The 17120-nt window shown below is 34.2% G+C and overlaps 3 protein-coding genes across 11 annotated transcripts in view; 2 read left to right on the top strand and 1 right to left on the bottom strand.

Annotated features, from left to right (window-relative positions):
- LOC132700053 (bromodomain adjacent to zinc finger domain protein 2B) overlaps nt 1-14894 on the top strand; it is a 131331-nt gene extending 116437 nt beyond the window's left edge. For 7 of the 9 annotated variants that reach the window (XM_060667210.1, XM_060667157.1, XM_060667166.1 and 4 more), the window contains 4 exons: nt 1222-1343; nt 6911-7186; nt 12393-12719; nt 13956-14893. In XM_060667210.1, coding sequence (XP_060523193.1) covers nt 1222-1343; nt 6911-7186; nt 12393-12719; nt 13956-14112 — 882 coding nt within the window. In that variant the 3' untranslated portion in view covers nt 14113-14893. Of the gene's footprint in view, nt 1-1221; nt 1344-6910; nt 7187-7306; nt 7472-12392; nt 12720-13955 lie in introns of those variants that run through there. The other 2 variants (XR_009618597.1, XM_060667175.1) reach the window with 2 other exon arrangements.
- A 209-nt stretch (nt 14895-15103) lies between these two features.
- On the top strand, nt 15104-15696 carry LOC132699913 (adenosine 5'-monophosphoramidase HINT1). Its single transcript, XM_060666902.1, has 2 exons — nt 15104-15222; nt 15273-15696. The coding sequence occupies exons 1-2, from the start codon at nt 15112-15114 to the stop codon at nt 15540-15542; spliced, it is 381 nt and encodes a 126-aa protein (XP_060522885.1). The 5' UTR covers nt 15104-15111; the 3' UTR covers nt 15543-15696.
- Nucleotides 15660-16872, bottom strand: LOC132699904 (uncharacterized). The gene is made up of 4 exons (XM_060666888.1): nt 16779-16872; nt 16130-16725; nt 15928-16073; nt 15660-15874 (listed from the first exon to the last, which is right to left on the bottom strand). Exons 2-4 carry the CDS (start codon nt 16548-16550, stop codon nt 15818-15820), a joined length of 624 nt encoding a protein of 207 aa, XP_060522871.1. The 5' UTR covers nt 16551-16725; nt 16779-16872; the 3' UTR covers nt 15660-15817.
- Between the last annotated feature and the right edge of the window lie 248 nt (nt 16873-17120).

The raw sequence follows: 17120 nt of genomic DNA, 5'->3' as shown, positions 1-17120 counted from the left end.
CGACGCAGGAGGAATCCAGAAGTGTTATAAAAAGTATTAACAAATATTTCTTACCGGAGCAGAAATAGTTTTAGTGTTGCGTTCTGGCACGATGCAATAACGATAAACCATTTTCAACTCAAAAATAACTGAAGAAATGTCCAGCTGATAAATGTCAACAGCAAAATGTACCTCGTGACGTCACGAACAGCTGAAAATCCTACCTAACACTTATTAATTACGACGTTAATATTTCACTTGTCGCAAAAATATTTAGTGAAAATACTTTTCAAGTCTGGTTAAGTATTTTCACTCATTAAAAAAATATCTCGTTAGACTTATAATTTTTCATATTCTCCTAATTTAAACAGATCTATGAATACTACGTAACTTTATAGGTTATGTCTTTTAATATCGTTCGCGTGATGAAAGTGCAACGTGACGTCATAGCCGATTTTGTAGGGCTTCATGTCGATTCAGACTTCGAATATGTGTATGGGTTAGTGGATTCCAAAAATATTTAGCAAGTTTGTTTTAAATCTATAAATAAACATTTCTGACAAATCAAAAAATGCGGGCCAGCAAACTACCGCTAGAGGCGCTGAAGACACTTTACACAAAAGTTATATAGGGCCGTGTTTTATCTATAATAACCTAATACCGTTTGAATTTTAAAAGTTTACAGTTTTTTTTTTTCTAACCGAATTTTATCGTATCCGCGTATCGAATTTTGCTGTTAGAAAAGCAACGTTTGAAAACTATCACTGATTATTGTTTAACCAAAAAAAATAAGTATTAGTAGAATAAGATAAAGGCTTTGTTCAGGTGATTTGTATATTTATCCCGGATTCGCCTAGGGGGTTGTATTCATAGTCGTTCCTCAGGATGTCTTAATAACTTAAAATTATTCATGATGTCATATTCCAATTTCCATCCTGATACACGAAATCCAAAAACATTTCCATAATTTCAGTAACAACGGAATGTTATTAATAAAAGTGTGTACCTACATGGGCCTAACAAACATCTTCCGCTTTTAGACAATCTTTTTTTTGCCTTTCTCAAATCCGCTCTTTCCTTATTTCTTTATAATTCGCTTGGATTTCTTTGATTTTCTTCCTCGTCCTCTGCGATACTCTTTTTCTATACTTATATTTGTGGTTGTTTTTAATACCCCTTGCGGGATAGAATTTTGCAACTACAATAATTTTTGCACGGGTGCCAACCTCTTTGATTTTTCAGAACTGCCAGTTCTGCCACAGCGGCGACAACGAGGACAAGTTACTTTTGTGTGACAGCTGCGATCGGGGGTACCACACCTATTGTTTCAAACCAAAAATGGAAACCATACCCGACGGTGACTGGTAAGCGGTGTTCTCTTGATTTTCAGTCAATTTTGTACAACTTATAATGAATTTTAGATCCTAAGAATAGAAAATTGTGGTTGAAAATAATTTAAAAAAATTTTAGGTTGAAAATTTCAGTTACAAAAACTATTTTTTTACTTTATTAATAAGTCGAGAATTAATTGTTTAATTAAATGTCTTTAAGTGTATGATTTGATTTGCTGTGACCCTTCAAAAGTATATTTAACCTTGTTATAAATTATTAAATACAAAAATACCCAATTTAAACTTTTAAAAATACTTCTAACAAGTGACGCCAGTGCCAGTCAGGGCACAGTCTTAAATCTAATACCTGCAAATGAGGAAACTAAATTTTGGGAATATTACGCAGATTTAAGATGTTGCTATATGTGTTGAGAACATGTAGTTACTAGATAATTGGGGGCCTTGCTTACCCGAAATACGTTAAAAAGTAACATTCAAAGCAACACAACTTCTACAGTAAGGTGGAGAAACTGTTAATGATGGGTGGTAGTGGACCTTTAAGGTTATGTTGGTGATTCTCTTTTTAACTGTGATTTTTTATATCTTGTATTGCTTGTTCTCACTGGTGATTAATTAATAATCTAATTTTTTATATAATATAATTTGTCATTCAGAGAGAACTTTCAATATATCAGCTAAATGTTTAAATTCGTATTTTTTTTTTGTGATTATATAAATTTTTGTTTCTATTGTCAAACTAAAATTAATGACACTCTTGATTAATGTTTTAAGTTAACATTGAACTCCAGTTCAATAAATTCTGTCTTTAATATTTAACGAATTTTTAATTTGAATTTATATGACTCGAGCGCCATCTACCTTGAGATTTATGAAAAGTACGTCATCCGGGAACTGTTTACAAACATGGAGTTGATGAAATAGTGCAAAGGGTTAATATGATTTTAGAACTCGTCAACTCCGTGAATAAATGAGTTAAATTTGTAGTAAAATCCTTTCGGGCTTTTAGAATAATATAATAATATGCATAAAAAAAGTTTAAGAGTCTAGTTTTAAAATGATAGAAATTTTATATTTTATTTATTATACTTTTGATATTGATTGATATCTAAACGAAATTGAAAGTTGCAACTTGCACCGATGAATAAATTGAAAATTTTGATTTTTGATCAATAGTAGATTTTATTTATCAACTTTTCCATTCAGTGCTGCTGTAGCTGGAGCGTCTAGTTTAACCGGTTGTCTGAGTTATTTATCTAAAGCCCAGTCTAGTTACAGAGAAAGTCCTTTGGCAAAAAGTTAAATATTAGAACTCGAGGTCATCAAACAGGCAACTAAAATAAATACATAAAATTTCCATTCACAGTGATTGATATAAATCTGCTTGAATTACTGAGGCGACGAGATTTTTAAATTTAAACCCGAAAGGTACAACAGTAGAAAACAATATATAGTCAATACGATTTGCGATGGCGTAGTTGGTCCTAAAACCAAGAGTATTTTACTTGGTTCCACTCGCATACTAAGAATATAAAAACCCACCCATTTAACTGACAGTGTTCTACCTTTGCCTATTACATTCCGATAGCACTAGCACTACAGTACTACAAAATAATGTCGTATTTTTGAAAAACTGCTGCAAAAACTCGAAAGGCCGTCTTTAATTGTTATGAATGATGCACGATATCATTCTAGACTTGGTGATGTGTACCAAATGCATAGGCAAGAATAGAAGAAATTAACATTTGGCTGCGCAGTAAGCGGATTAATCAGAAAATAGTCTAACATGCGAGTTGTTGAAAATTGTCAAAAATTACAAAACAAACATGCCGTATGCTATAGACGAAATAATTGCTGAAATGGGTCAAGTTTTAAGATTGCCTTCTTACCATTGTTATTTTAAATGCCTTAGAATATTGGTGTGGGCTCAGTGCAAAATATTGTTTAATAAAAATATTGTAAGTAAGGCGAGGCGAGATGGTCCTACAGTAGTATATGTTTGAAAGGCAATTCTCCAGGCAGTTACTAAAAAAAATTGAATCAGTTGCATAGCACATACAGAACATATAATAAAACAGTAAATACACTTGTACAATGTAGACGAAGGATCATTTTCTGGTAAAACTAACAGTTCCAATTTTGGCTCCGACGATGAAGATGTTTTATCGTAAATACAAAGTAAATATGGTTTACTTGTATAATTACCGTGGGCAAATTATGTTTTATACGGTTTTTTTCCAATGTTTTGCTATTGTTTTAATTTTTATTGACAGAGTTTTCTGACAATAGTTTATTTAACGAATTGTGTTAATCTTTCGCACTCCGATCTATTATTACATAGAAAATACACGACTACATCTCTCAGTATGGGCCTACTAGTTAAATTAATAAATACCAAATACAACTCTTACTCCCAAGTGATATAATCGTGATCGTTAGTGACGGCTGTCTTGCAATGATCAGATAGACATTTAGAGCGGCACAACATATATTAAAGTGCAAGTGGAAGCAAGATGAACAATATTTTATTCTGTCTGGCACTTTATTGCCATCACAAACCGACTATAAGAAAACGTATTACATATTTTAAGCACAGTTTCAGAACAAGTGCCCGAAAAAAGGCATACTCTATAATTCTATTCTATTAAAAGCTACTGCCAAACTCAGTTACAATACTCTTTGGATACATGCTTTGCCTATTTTTTTCAATATCTCATGATTCATTCATTCAAAAAGAATTATAGCCAATTCTACATATTTGCACTATATTTTAAATATTACAATAGTATAAAGCAATTGTGATTTAGGAGTTGTTGTTCAAGGTCCATTTTGGATCTCGCTTTCTGAAGCATAAATTTGATGGTAGTTACGGCCCCATAACTTTAGATGGCAAAATTTTAACTATTTTTTGTGATTTTAATATCTCTGCATCCTCCGACTTCTTAGACACGTACAGAAAATCAATGTATTAGATTGCTTAGGAACTTCATGCACTGTATGAAACTCTCGCAAAGTAATTTTGTCAGAAATAGAAGCAATAAAATTTTGGACTATCACCAATTGCTTGGTAGAACGTGCAATAGATGAGTTAGTTCAACAAGGTGACCATCATCCTACAATTCTTTTATGCAACTCTTACGCCACCGGATAATCATTTTAATTTAAAAAAAGCTAACTTTCTGCTTATGTACGACATGTTTTTAATATAGAATAGAAAAGACGAAGTTCGATGTCACAAAAGGTTCAGAAATACAGGTAGTCCTAGTAGTTATTCACCTGAGGAGGAAAAGGTTTTAGTTGATCGGTGATCCTCGTAAAGGACATCAACAAGACACTATTATTGAGCACCAACATCTTTAAACAAGCTCAATTTTGTCTATTCCGCAGATTTCCTAGACCACCAAAAATAAAATTATATAAACTTTAATGACACTGAGTTACACACGAGATATACTCCACTCTTTTGCATTATGTTTTCGACAGTCATGTTCTAATAGGAGTTCTCTCAACAATTTTAATGGCATTAGCAATTTACTCTGAATGTCAGGTGGAAAAAGCTCTTAAAGTAATTAAACCTAAATTTACAATGGGTCAAGATTTAATTCCAGCACTCCTGACTAGGTGACTGTCGTTTTGTTCTGACTAAACCGCTTGTTACTCTGTGACTGAGAAACTAAGCCGTTCCTGGTTTATGGGAAATGTCTAAAATTATTCCCGTACACAAAAAAAGACGGAAATCGCAAACTATAGAGCTATTTCCTTTATTTTTGTAAAGTTTTATCTCTCCTACGGGACAAAAGATTTCATATTGTTAAGAACCAAATAGTCCCCCCACAATATGTTCTTTTAAACGAAAGATTCATTATTTAACGAATATGTCTCAGTATATTTCTGAGGCTACTGATGAAGGTTCTGAAATGGACGTCACAAAATTCTAATCCACAAGGTCCGTGACTTTGGAGATTTTCCGAATCGCTTGTTAATTTGTTTTTCTGTCAAACGGCACTCAGTGCTTCTATCTTTATGGTCACACTTGCGTGCTGCATTGCTTCCTCAGGCGTTCCTCAAAGCCATTGGAGCCATTATTATTCAACATTTTCGTTAATGAAATTGGTGACTTTGGTAAGGACCTTGATATTAGTTTTTTGATATATGCGGGCCACATAAAAATTAAAAAAAAAAAACGGTGTTCAGAGGATTGTCTTACTCTCCAGCGTAGTTTGAAGCAAATGAATGAATAATAACTTGTAATTTAATACAGCCAAGTGTAATGTAGTCTTTTACCGCCATGACTATCATTTTTTTGATAAAACTCTCTCCCATTATAACACTTTTTGTGACTTGGGAATAATATTCGACTCGAAATTATCCTTTGTTGCTAATAAGGTACTGGCAGACGCCTCAAAAAGCTACGGATTTATCGTACGTTGCACCAGATACTTTAAAAATACAGAAGTGATAAAAATACGTCATACGTGAGGCCTAAGTTGGAGTATGCACGAGTAGTTTGGTTCAACTGGCTACAGTTGTCATATTAATAGCCTGGAAAAAATTTAACGAAAGTTTTGGTTAGTATGTATGCATGGTATAAGTTGGACGTAGTATATCCCCCCACAAGGCATACAATTGTATTAAATAAATTTATTTGGTTATCTGTATTTTAGTGATCGCCATGGTTGCCATTACTTAATGATGTTATTTAAAATTTTAAATAACTTTTACTTGATGAAAATCCATTTAACAAAATAAATAAGAATTAGAAGTTCAGATTTTCACGAAATTATATATTTTCATATGACAATTGTTTCGGCAACACCGTGTCTTTATCAAATGTAATATTTACAAACTACCTGGTACTACATATACCGAAAAATGACCATAAAACCTTAATTAATATTGTTGTGATAATTTAAGTTCACTAAAGGAGAGGTATTTAAATCTAATTGATTGTTAAGCAATACATTTATCAATACAATATCAAAATTATCGTCAAAAATGTGTTTTTATGTGTTTAAGTGTGTTCCAACAAAGCAAGCAAAAACATCAGCCACTCATAGAAAACTTTTACTTAAAGGATGTTCTAGTATGATATTTTAAAAAATTATTCATAAAAATCTCGGGTAACGAAGGACTAAGTGGGTTTCCCATAATCAAACCTTCCTTAGAGATGTAAATCTGACCATTAAAATCAAAATAATTTGGGTCTAATGATACTATTAAGCAATCTAATAAATCTTGTTTCACCAATGGGTTAACCTGTTTCCGAGTGAGGGTGAAATCTACTTTTATTCCAAATTTTGGTTTAAAATCTCTGTGGAACTTTAAAATATTTATTAATTTTGTTGAGAGTTTTAACTGCTGGAACTGTTACATAAGATACGACTTTTTTTTTAATTTTAAATAACTTGTTTATGGGTTAGACTTTAGGTTAAGTTTCGTAATATCATTTAATAATTTGTACTACAACCTACCTGATAGTTGGTCTCCATGCCTGTTAAGTAGACTTCTTTAAATAAATAAATATTATCTAATAGCAATATGGTTGAAAGTATTCATCTCGCTTCACATTCGTATCCGTACAGGTATTGCCACGAGTGCATGAACAAGGCGACTGGCGAACGCAACTGTATAGTTTGTGGAAAGAAAACGTCTACCACAGGAACGAGACTGATAGTGTGCGAGCTGTGCCCTCGCGCTTACCACACAGACTGCATTCAACCTCAGATACACAAAGTTCCTCGCGGTAAATGGTACTGTACGAACTGTATATCGAAGAAACCTCAAAAGAAACCAGTTAAAAAGAACAACAAATCGTCCGGTTCGAAAGACGACTCGTTCGAACAGCAGCCTCCTTCTAGGTGAGTTTTCGATACATGTCTTGTTTCGATAACCAAAAGAAAGTGGTGAGAATAACATGCCCATAGAGCTGCTTTTTGCGAGAGATTTATTTGGAATTTTTAATCGGATTTATGTTTCAGGCATGTTACAGAAAGTAGCAAATAATTTCGTAAGACTTTCACTGTTAAAAACAAAATTAGTCTCGGTGATGGACGTTTTAGTTTAATGCATTTAACGAAGATTGTACGAGCATTTGGCGACCGAATTATTCTTATTCTTATGTCAATGAAATTGTATGATGCAACGTATGTAATAATAAATATTTACTTAAAAAAATCACGATTCAATGTCTTGTCTTTGTTTTTAAAACAATATTTTTGGGCGTAAGGTGATTTACTTTTATTGGGCGCGATGGTTGGCCATGGAAGTGTAGGTTTTTTTTTTAACATTTTCCCCTACTTTTCGTTCATTGTTTTTTAATCTTTTTGTAAAAATTGCAATAAATAGGGCTTTTATGAGAAGGAAATTTGCAATGACGGCCGATCATTGGGTCAGTAAAAGTGAGTAGGCCTACCGACGTAATTGTTTGAATTCACAACAACAAATGTCACATGCAGCACTACCATAATGTTCGGTTCACTATATTCATTAAGTGTTACATGGTACGCTTGTATTATGTTTGTGTAAAAAAAAATGTTAATGATCCTTACAATGGACCAAAAAAATCGATTATTTTGTTTTATGTCCTGATAGCCAACAGCCAAACGATTGGGGTAGAAATATTTAACTATATTTTTGTAGGAAATTGAATTCTTTATAGAAACGCAATGGTTGAAAATTGTTATTATACGTTTATTATCCTTGGCTAGCAATTGCACTAATGGTTATTAATAGTTAATAGTTATTACTATGCAATAATAGTTATAAATCATTAATAATAACAATAATAATATAACGCGGTTCAGATGAGCAAAATATGTATATTTTTTCCATTTGTTCCATTTATTATTATTATTGTTTAAAAACCTGTATGTGTCAAAGCCCAACATTAACCAATTTATCAAATTGCAAACCTACAATAATTCGTTCGCGATTCAAATCAGAATAATTAAATTAATTAATCAATTAACGTTAAGCATACCAGCAAAACCTGGAAGAGTTTTCTAGAATATTTTCTAGAATTAATAAGTACTTTTTCGTTTTAGAATGTTGTAACTAACAAACAACTCAATATAGAAAAAAGAACACAAATGATAATGATAATATTTTTTATTATTCACGATTGAACTTAACAAAAACATTTAATCCTTTTCAATCATCAAAAATTATTTTCAAATTTCGAATTAGTTTCGAACATTTGAATTTTATTGCTTTCTGGTACATTTTCAGTGTAAATACGATTGTTTTTTTGTTATAAATACAAATTATTTATTTACAATATTTTATGCATTTATTTAATATTATATTTGCCAATACGGACAAATTCGTATCTATTTATAACTTTGTTCCCTTGCCCTTTGTATTTGTAGATCAATGAAAAGGGAACTAGTGTAGGGATTAACGGAAAGGCTTTGTCATTTTAAGTTAGTAGTTGCGGTAGAGAGAGAAAGAGACAGTCCTTTCTCTCATCAAAGCGCTTAATAAGTTAAAGAAAAGTTATAGATACAAATTCGTCTTTATTAACAACTATAATATTGTACTAATGTATAAAATATTTCAAATAAATAATTTTCAAGAATAAGAAATTGATATAGTAATTTTGAGTGGAAACAATTGCGTAAAATATGAAAGGAATTTCTTTTCAAGTTCAATGGTGATTAACTTTATAAAAAATATTAAGACCCGTTCTTGTAGGCCAGTAAATTCTTTTTTATTTATTGAGTTATCCGCAACAAAATTTAAAAAAAAAAAAGAATGTTTAAGGGTTGAGTTCTTGAAAACTGCTCGTCTGATGACAATTTTGAAGCTTTTTTTTTATAGAGAAATCATTTTCCTACACGAATATATTCAGATAAATATGTTTACCTCCATCGTTTGACTGTTTTGACGCACTAATGAGAACAGTACTAACAAATTGAAAATACGATAGATCTTTTCTCATTAATATTAAGGGCTTCAAACGGTCACGTCATTTTTTTTCTCGTCAATAATGAGTTTAAATAATTTACAAAAATCATGTGACATTTAATACCGCCAAAGTTGCAACATATAGTCCGGCAAATTTCGTAAACAATGTGCTTATGTTATGTTTTCCCAAAACTTCACACGGTCATAATTACAGCATACGTACCTGGTGATCATTTATAATGCCCCCCTCCCCCTCCTTTAACTCTTTTATTTAACGTTTGGGAAACATGTTAAATACAAAAGCTGTTGAAATTAAAGTAACCTATTTTCAAGTATTGATTCACGGATGGAAAAATGTGATGACACTATATTCCGGGATATAATCCGTTCGATTGTTGAACTCCGACTGGAATCCTGCAGACGTTTCGCCAAAATCTCACTTGGCATCTTCAATGCTCGCGCCCCGAAAACACTACGAACACTGGGAGGTTATCGGCGGTGCGTGCGGTATTTATACCCTGCGCCGGAGATGGTAACGGTGCTGCTTGTGCGGGAGGGGAGGTGGCTCCGCCCCCCGAATTGTCGCGTTGTTAATTTCGCCCGATCGTAGTTGCGATGTCCCCGTTGGCTGCTGCGTATCGCTCTGCTGTTTGATTATCGTTCTCCACGTATTGGATAAATGCAGAGCATCGTCTCTCGTATTCAGGTGTCCGGACTTTTCTATCTCGATGGCCTCTCGTATCATCCTAGTCCTAAAATCTGGAATATTAGCTATTTGTTTGCAAGTACCGAAATCAATTTTATGGCCTGTCTGATGTTGGTGCTGAAACAAAGCAGATGTTGTTTGTTTGTTTCTTATGGCTAAACGATGTTCCTCGAGCCTGGCTGAAATCCTTCTGTTGGTCTGTCCCACATACGTCAGGCTGCACGATCCGCATGCTACACTGTATACTCCTTGGTTTTTCATAGTAATTTTTTGTTTTGGGTTTCTTAGTATTGCTCCGATGGTATGATCAGGTTTGTATGCCGTTGATATGTCGTGTTTCCATAATATTCGGCCGATTTTGTCAGTAACCCCCTTGATGTATGGCAGGACAGCGATCGATCTTTGTTGGGTCTCGTCCTGCACTCTCTGCTGCGGCTGTTGTTTGCTGATTGCCTTGCTGATGATGCGCCTTTGGTATCCGTTTTATCGAAGACAGCTACTAATTTTCTTCATCTCTGTTCCTCTCGTTTGTTAGCCTGAAGGACCGAGCAATTAATGTACTTGCCACTGCCTGTATCTGTGATGGGTGATGATGAGATTTAGCGCTCAGATATCTATTAGTGTGTGTTGGTTTTCTATAGACAGTGTGTGTGTTCCAAGTGTCCATCTTCGGTTCTTGTGATGTGCACATCTAAAAAGGGCAGACTGTTATCCTCTTCAAGTTCTATTGTAAATTGAATCCTTGGGTGAATGGAATTCAGATGATCTAGGAATTTCAAAAACTCATCCTTGCCAAAAGGCCATACAACAAATACGTCATCTACGTATCTTGTCTATGGTTTTGGCTTCAGATTTGCCTTCTCTATTGCTTTCTTTTCGAAGTAAATCATGAAGAGGTTGGCAATCACAGGTGAGAGAGATGATCCTGTTGCTGCTCCATCTACTTGTCGGTAAATTTTCCCGTTGTACATAAAGTAAGCGTTTTTCAGGCAATGTCTTGACAGATTCATTATGTTTTCTTCTATAAGCAAGAGTGCCTCTTCTACTGGAATGCTCGGGTAGAGAGATTTGACATCGAAATTTGCCATAATGTCGTCCTTGACAATCCTGAGAGAACCTAAAATCTGAGTGAAATGTTCTGAGTTTTTAACATAGGAATCTGCCTTTTCCACTATGGGCTGAAGTGCACTGGCCAGATGTTTTTCCAGCTTACATAATGGTGAGTTAAAGGCGCTAAAACCCCGTCCTTATGGATCTTTGGGAGCCCGTAGAATTTTGGGCAACGACTCGATTTTTCCCTAGGAATAAGTTTCTTCTTTGTATCCTCGTTTATTGATGAATCGAGAATTTTGGACTTGTTTTTTCCAAATATGTCGTGGGATCTCTGGTGACTAGTTTGTATATTGGGTCGTTCAAAATATCCTCCAATTTTGCATTATAATCCAACGTATTCATGACGACAGTGGCATTTCCTTTGTCTGCTGCAGTCAGATGCAGGATTCCAGTCCCGGAATATAGTGTCATTATATATATTATATATACATATATATATATATATATATATATATATATATATATATATATATATATATATATATATATATATATATATATATATATATATATATATCAAATAACCAATATTCTATAATTTATAACGTATATATGTTTATAACTGATAGTGACAGTTACAGATTTAGCAAAACTATGCTCTTTTTATTATATGTAAAATTATTCGCAAAGAGAAGAACAAAGCAGAAAGAAGGGAACATTGGAAAGAGATAAAAAATAGTGTTGATTAATGTTTACTGAAATTTTTCATAGATTCGATGAAAGGTTTTTTTGTCTGGAACGTGTATTCAAGAGTTAATTACTTTGAGCCAATTTAGCGCTCTTATTTGCTTTGAACAAACGTTTTGTAATAAAATAACATTAGTTTTGCTAAATCTGAAACTGGTAATTGCCACTGTCAATTATAAAAACTTACTTCACCTAAAATATAAATTATAAATCCTAGAATATTATTTTATTTTTGAATGTTCCTTTTATGCTAAAAACGGGATATATCTCAAAAACTATCGGATTTGTGTATGGTACATATTATACAAGAAAAGTGCAGAATTTTTAATTGATTTAATTAAGGGGGGTGGGGGCATTATAAATGATCACCAGGTGTACATAAGTTTGCAACAAAATTATATTATTTTGCAATATAAATTTTTGGTACTCCAAAAATAAATTTGTGTATGTTTTGGTTATGTGCAGGTATGCATTATAAAATATTTTTGTTGCAATTAATTTTTAAAAAATCTCATTTGGTTTGCAAATTTCCCACACCCCACTGTGTACCGCTTATTATCGTCACAACGTGTCCCAACCAGCACTTTTCATTTTTCCATATCATTGTACAACTCAATCTCGGTAAACGTATTAAAAGATGTGTTAATTTGCAGTCCCGCCCCATCTCATAGCTCAGTGACAACTAACGAAGATATGCCGACAACGAATTGCAACCAGAGTGATGTTTCGAACTCGAGCCTAACCAATGCCAGCTCTCCGTCCACGCAGCAGCAAAACTTAAAAAAGGAACGCGACAAGGCAAATAAAAAACTGATGAAAGAGTTGGCGCCTTGCAAAGCGGTCATGGAAGATTTGGAATGTCACGATGACGCGTGGCCTTTCCTATTGCCCGTCAATACGAAACAGTTTCCCACTTACAAGAAGATTATTAAAATTCCGATGGACCTGTCCACGATTAAAAAAAGACTGCAGGATATGGTGTAAGCACTCGTTTTCCCGTAATTTATTCTTTTAAGGAGAGTTCGTGCAGTTTTTTTGGTTTCAACCCTGTATCTATAGAAGTTACAGCCCTTTCAAATTATTTTTATCCAATGAAATGCGCTTTTTGCCCTTTCAAATATATCAAGGCCACGAATGATCAAACTCATTTTCTAAGTGTTTTTATTTTGTTTTGTTTGCCATTTTTATTAAAAAAATATTCTGCAAGTTGACAGACAAGTAGATATTTGTACTTACTCATGTACTGCACGTCGATATCTCGTTTTCCATTATCATCTATCATCACATCATAATCCACTTCTTTACGATTTGAAGAGGTTTGTTTTTTGAGTTCTGAAGATTATTGACAAGAGTATCAAAAATTATGAATCCGGTCCTTGACAAAACTAGCCTTAATTAAAATGACTAGAAAATGTCAAATTTCATCTGTCATGATTGAAATTTTAGAGTTCTCCAAACGATATATCGTTTTTACGACATAGTTCGGTATTTAACTTGGATAAATTTTAATGAAGGTCTAACCTCGCTTGGGTTTCTCTTTGTAACCCTTAGTACGGCTACTTCGCGCATACAAATGCTGAAAGCTGACGGATTTAGTAAATTATATTTGTATATGGTACCTGAATATAAATGGCACATTGCGTCTTGAAGTAAGTAATTACTAATTATAAACACAAGACGGAATGGAAATAACTCCAAAGCCTTGGACGGCTAGAAAATACTGTTTCATAAAACTGACAGTATACTCCGATTTCCCCAACCCCCACAAATCAACCAATAGCAAAGTGGGAAAACATCCATTATAAGATTTTGTGTTGCCTTCCTTAGACCCTTAGATTGGAAATCAGTTTAAGCTTTCTAATGGGCAAATTCAGCTTGAACTTGAGCTACCTGAAATAGGGACTGTTTTAGGAAGATTTAAAAATAGAAAATTTCCCTCCTCCTAAAATACCAACAGTCCCCACGGCACCGTTCTTATCGGCTAACATCCTAAATACGGCCCTGGCGGGTCTTTTAAACTCATTCCCAAGTGCAAACCATAAAAAGTTGTAAATACGGTATATGGTTTGGAGAACTCTACTTGGCCCAGACTGTAGTGTTTATTTACGGTTTTTAATGTAAGAACTTATAAATGATAATAATAAGTAGTTCCCCTAAAAGAACTATTCTTCATGTATCTGGGCATGTTGCATGAGTGGATCTCTTTTTTTTTTCAGGTACAAATCGCGAGAGGAATTCTGCAACGACGTGAGGCAGATATTTAATAATTGCGAAACGTTTAACGAAGACGACAGCCCGGTGGGCAAGGCGGGCCATTGCATGAGGCAATTTTTCGAGGCAAAGTGGAACGAGCTGAGCAATTCTCACAGTTGAGGACTTAAGAGTAAATTTAAGAGGCCTTAATCGAAAAAGGCGGGACGCCAGTATACAGTATAGGGAGTTGCATAACTGTAAATTGTTGTGGTGCTTTTGGTTAGTTAAAGGGCCGCAAGGGTTAATTGGAGGGCAAGTTTGAGGCACTGTAGTTTTACTGTAAATTGATACAGGTATTTTCATTGCGTGATATTGATAATTGACAATTATTGATAATATTTATATATATATATGAAGGCTTTTTTACGATTTTTTATATTTTGTCGGCAAACTGGTATAGATTCATCATTTGTATGTCCCGGCTGGACATCGCATCACAGATAGACTTAAGTAAAATTAGTTTGCGATTTTGCGTAGTTGTTAAACCATCGACTTCGTCTTTTTTTGATATTTTTTATGTACGTTTTTTTTTATACATTATTTAAACACTTATTTATTTAGAGTTAGGTTCGCTTGCGTCAGTTGACAAATGTGAGTTTGTTTGATGAAAGTAATAAGTCGCTACATTATCGAACTGTAAACAATATGATTGTTGACTTTTTCTCAAGTGTATGTTGGTTGAACATTTTGTAATATAAAACTGTAAAAAAAAAATGTGAAAAATTGTGTCGCTCAACTCTAATGGTAAAACTCCCCTTCAAATTGTGTTTTATGTAAGCTGAAAACGCAGAATCTATTTAAAATTTAATGAATGTATTTTGGTAGACTAGTTCTATGCAAATTATGTTTTGCGACATTAGAACTAGATTATGTATTTGAGTGTAAGATATTTATATTAATTATATTTAATTATAAATGTAGCGCATTTATTCATTCATCCTTTAAGTAAAGAACCCAATAGCCAATTCCTCATTTTACATTAATCTTTATAATAAATTCTTCGCGATTCACACGTCATAGTTATTTTGTGATCCATTACATCCATGCTTTCACTATTTGGCCGAATGATGCTTGCGCTTATGGCCCATAGGCACACTGTCAAAACGTTAGTTCATAAAGATGTCGGACGAGGTTGCTCTGGCACAAAATGCTCGACCGGGTGAGGACACAATTTTCGGAAAAATATTGAGGAAAGAAATCCCTTGCAACTTTATATACGAAGACGACCTGGTGGGTATACCCTAAAATGTTCAAACCTCGTCCAACTGACTTGTTTTCAGTGTGTGGCTTTCGACGATGTAAATCCTCAAGCGCCCGTCCACTATTTGGTTATTCCTCGCAAACCAATACCTCAGTTATCCAAAGCCGCCGACGAAGACGAACTGCTATTAGGTCATTTGCTAATTGTAGCAAGAAAAATAGCTGCAACGCGGAAGTTGGATCAAGGGTTTCGAATCGTTATTAATGATGGGCCTGTGGGCGCTCAGTCTGTTTATCACGTTCACATACACGTTTTGTCCGGGAGGCAGATGCGTTGGCCTCCGGGTTAATAATTTTGTTGAGCTGTTTTACTCAATAAGTGTGTTATTAAAGTAATTTTTTGCTGCTGTATGTATCCCCTTTACAACTTATATGGCTTAAAGCCTAATTTAAAAAAAATACTTCGCTGTTACTAAATTATATATTTGGTTAAACATAAATTAAATATTTGAACACATAATACTATCAAGTGAAAAACAGTGAAGGAGAATAATACAATCAAAAACTGTTTTTCTAGTACAAAAACACCCAAATTTAGGGAGCATTTACCAAAAAAAAAATCACATTATTTAGTTCCAGTAGATCCAAATCCACCTTCACCTCTGACAGTGTCCCCTAATTCCTAAAATAATGAAAAGCAATTAATGCCAAACTTGGGAAAAATTACTTACTCACCTGTACTTCCTCCAAATCAGGATAGTAAATTTTTTCGCATATGAGTTGGGCAATTCTATCCCCACTTTTAATATCGAAATCTGAGTCAGAGTGGTTAAATAAAACTACCTTTAAAACTCCCCTATAATCCTCATCTACGACGCCGGCTAAAAAAAACTCGTTTTACTCATCGCGTTTTCAGAAACAAATTCTAAGTATATACCTCCAACGTCAATAAAATTCTTCACAGCTAATCCAGATCTGGGTGCGATTCTTCCATAACAGCCTTCCGGTAATTCGATTTTAAGGCCCGTGTCGACCAGAGCTTTGCCTCGTGCCGGTACCACACAATCCAGAGCACTTTTTAAGTCATATCCTGCCGCTTTTATTGATCCTTTGCTTGGAGGATACGCTTCTGGAATCGCTTTGGTGTATTTGATCACGAGAGACTTATCGTTAGCAGAAGGCATTTCTGTTAGATTACTTTTACAAAATTTATTTAACACCTTCGAAACGGCGCGTAAAAATGAGACGTTTCTGACCCAGCTCTTTTTATTGTGGGCCAAATGGGCGCCAAATTTACACGAAGGGAGGGGATGGAAAACGCGCCAAACGGACGAAACCGTTACAACGGAATTTCGCATTTTAATATTTCTATTTTACAAAGATTTCTAGCCATACGTACCACGTAACTAAATATTTAAGAGCAATACTCTTAGCTAAATTAAGGTTAGAAACTGTATTGGTCTTCTTAGTCGGCTTATTTCAATTGTAAAACGGGAGAAACTTTCAAATTAACGAATTTTGATGCGTAATTTTCTACGAATTTTAATACATTCAAGACCATTTTAATTGAAGCAATACGTACTAACTTGATTACATTCTTAATTTTTATTACCCTCACAGCTATCACGTACCACCAGTACACTAAACTGAAAAAAAAAAAACGTTTTTGTATTAACACGCCACCGCATCACGAAAATTCAATAGCGGCTCCTTCCAATGCGCACGCTCTTCCGAATCGTTATTGGTCCCTTCAATCTCGTGATAAGGCTCCTTGCTATTGGTCCTCGGAATCACGTGACAATATTTCAGAACAAAATAACTACGTCTCGTTGGTCAGAAATGGCGATTTCGAATTCCGGCAAAAATTGCATTGGATGTCAAAGACCACAAACCACTGCTACTGCCATTTTTTCCCATCGGTTAGTGCA

The sequence above is a fragment of the Cylas formicarius genome, unplaced genomic scaffold, assembly GCF_029955315.1.
Source record: "Cylas formicarius isolate icCylForm1 unplaced genomic scaffold, icCylForm1.1 PGA_scaffold_10__41_contigs__length_53128322, whole genome shotgun sequence".
Classification (NCBI taxonomy): Eukaryota; Metazoa; Arthropoda; class Insecta; order Coleoptera; family Brentidae; genus Cylas; species Cylas formicarius.
The sequence above is the reverse complement of the archived record's forward strand: the minus strand, read 5'-3'. Positions and strand labels throughout refer to the sequence as shown.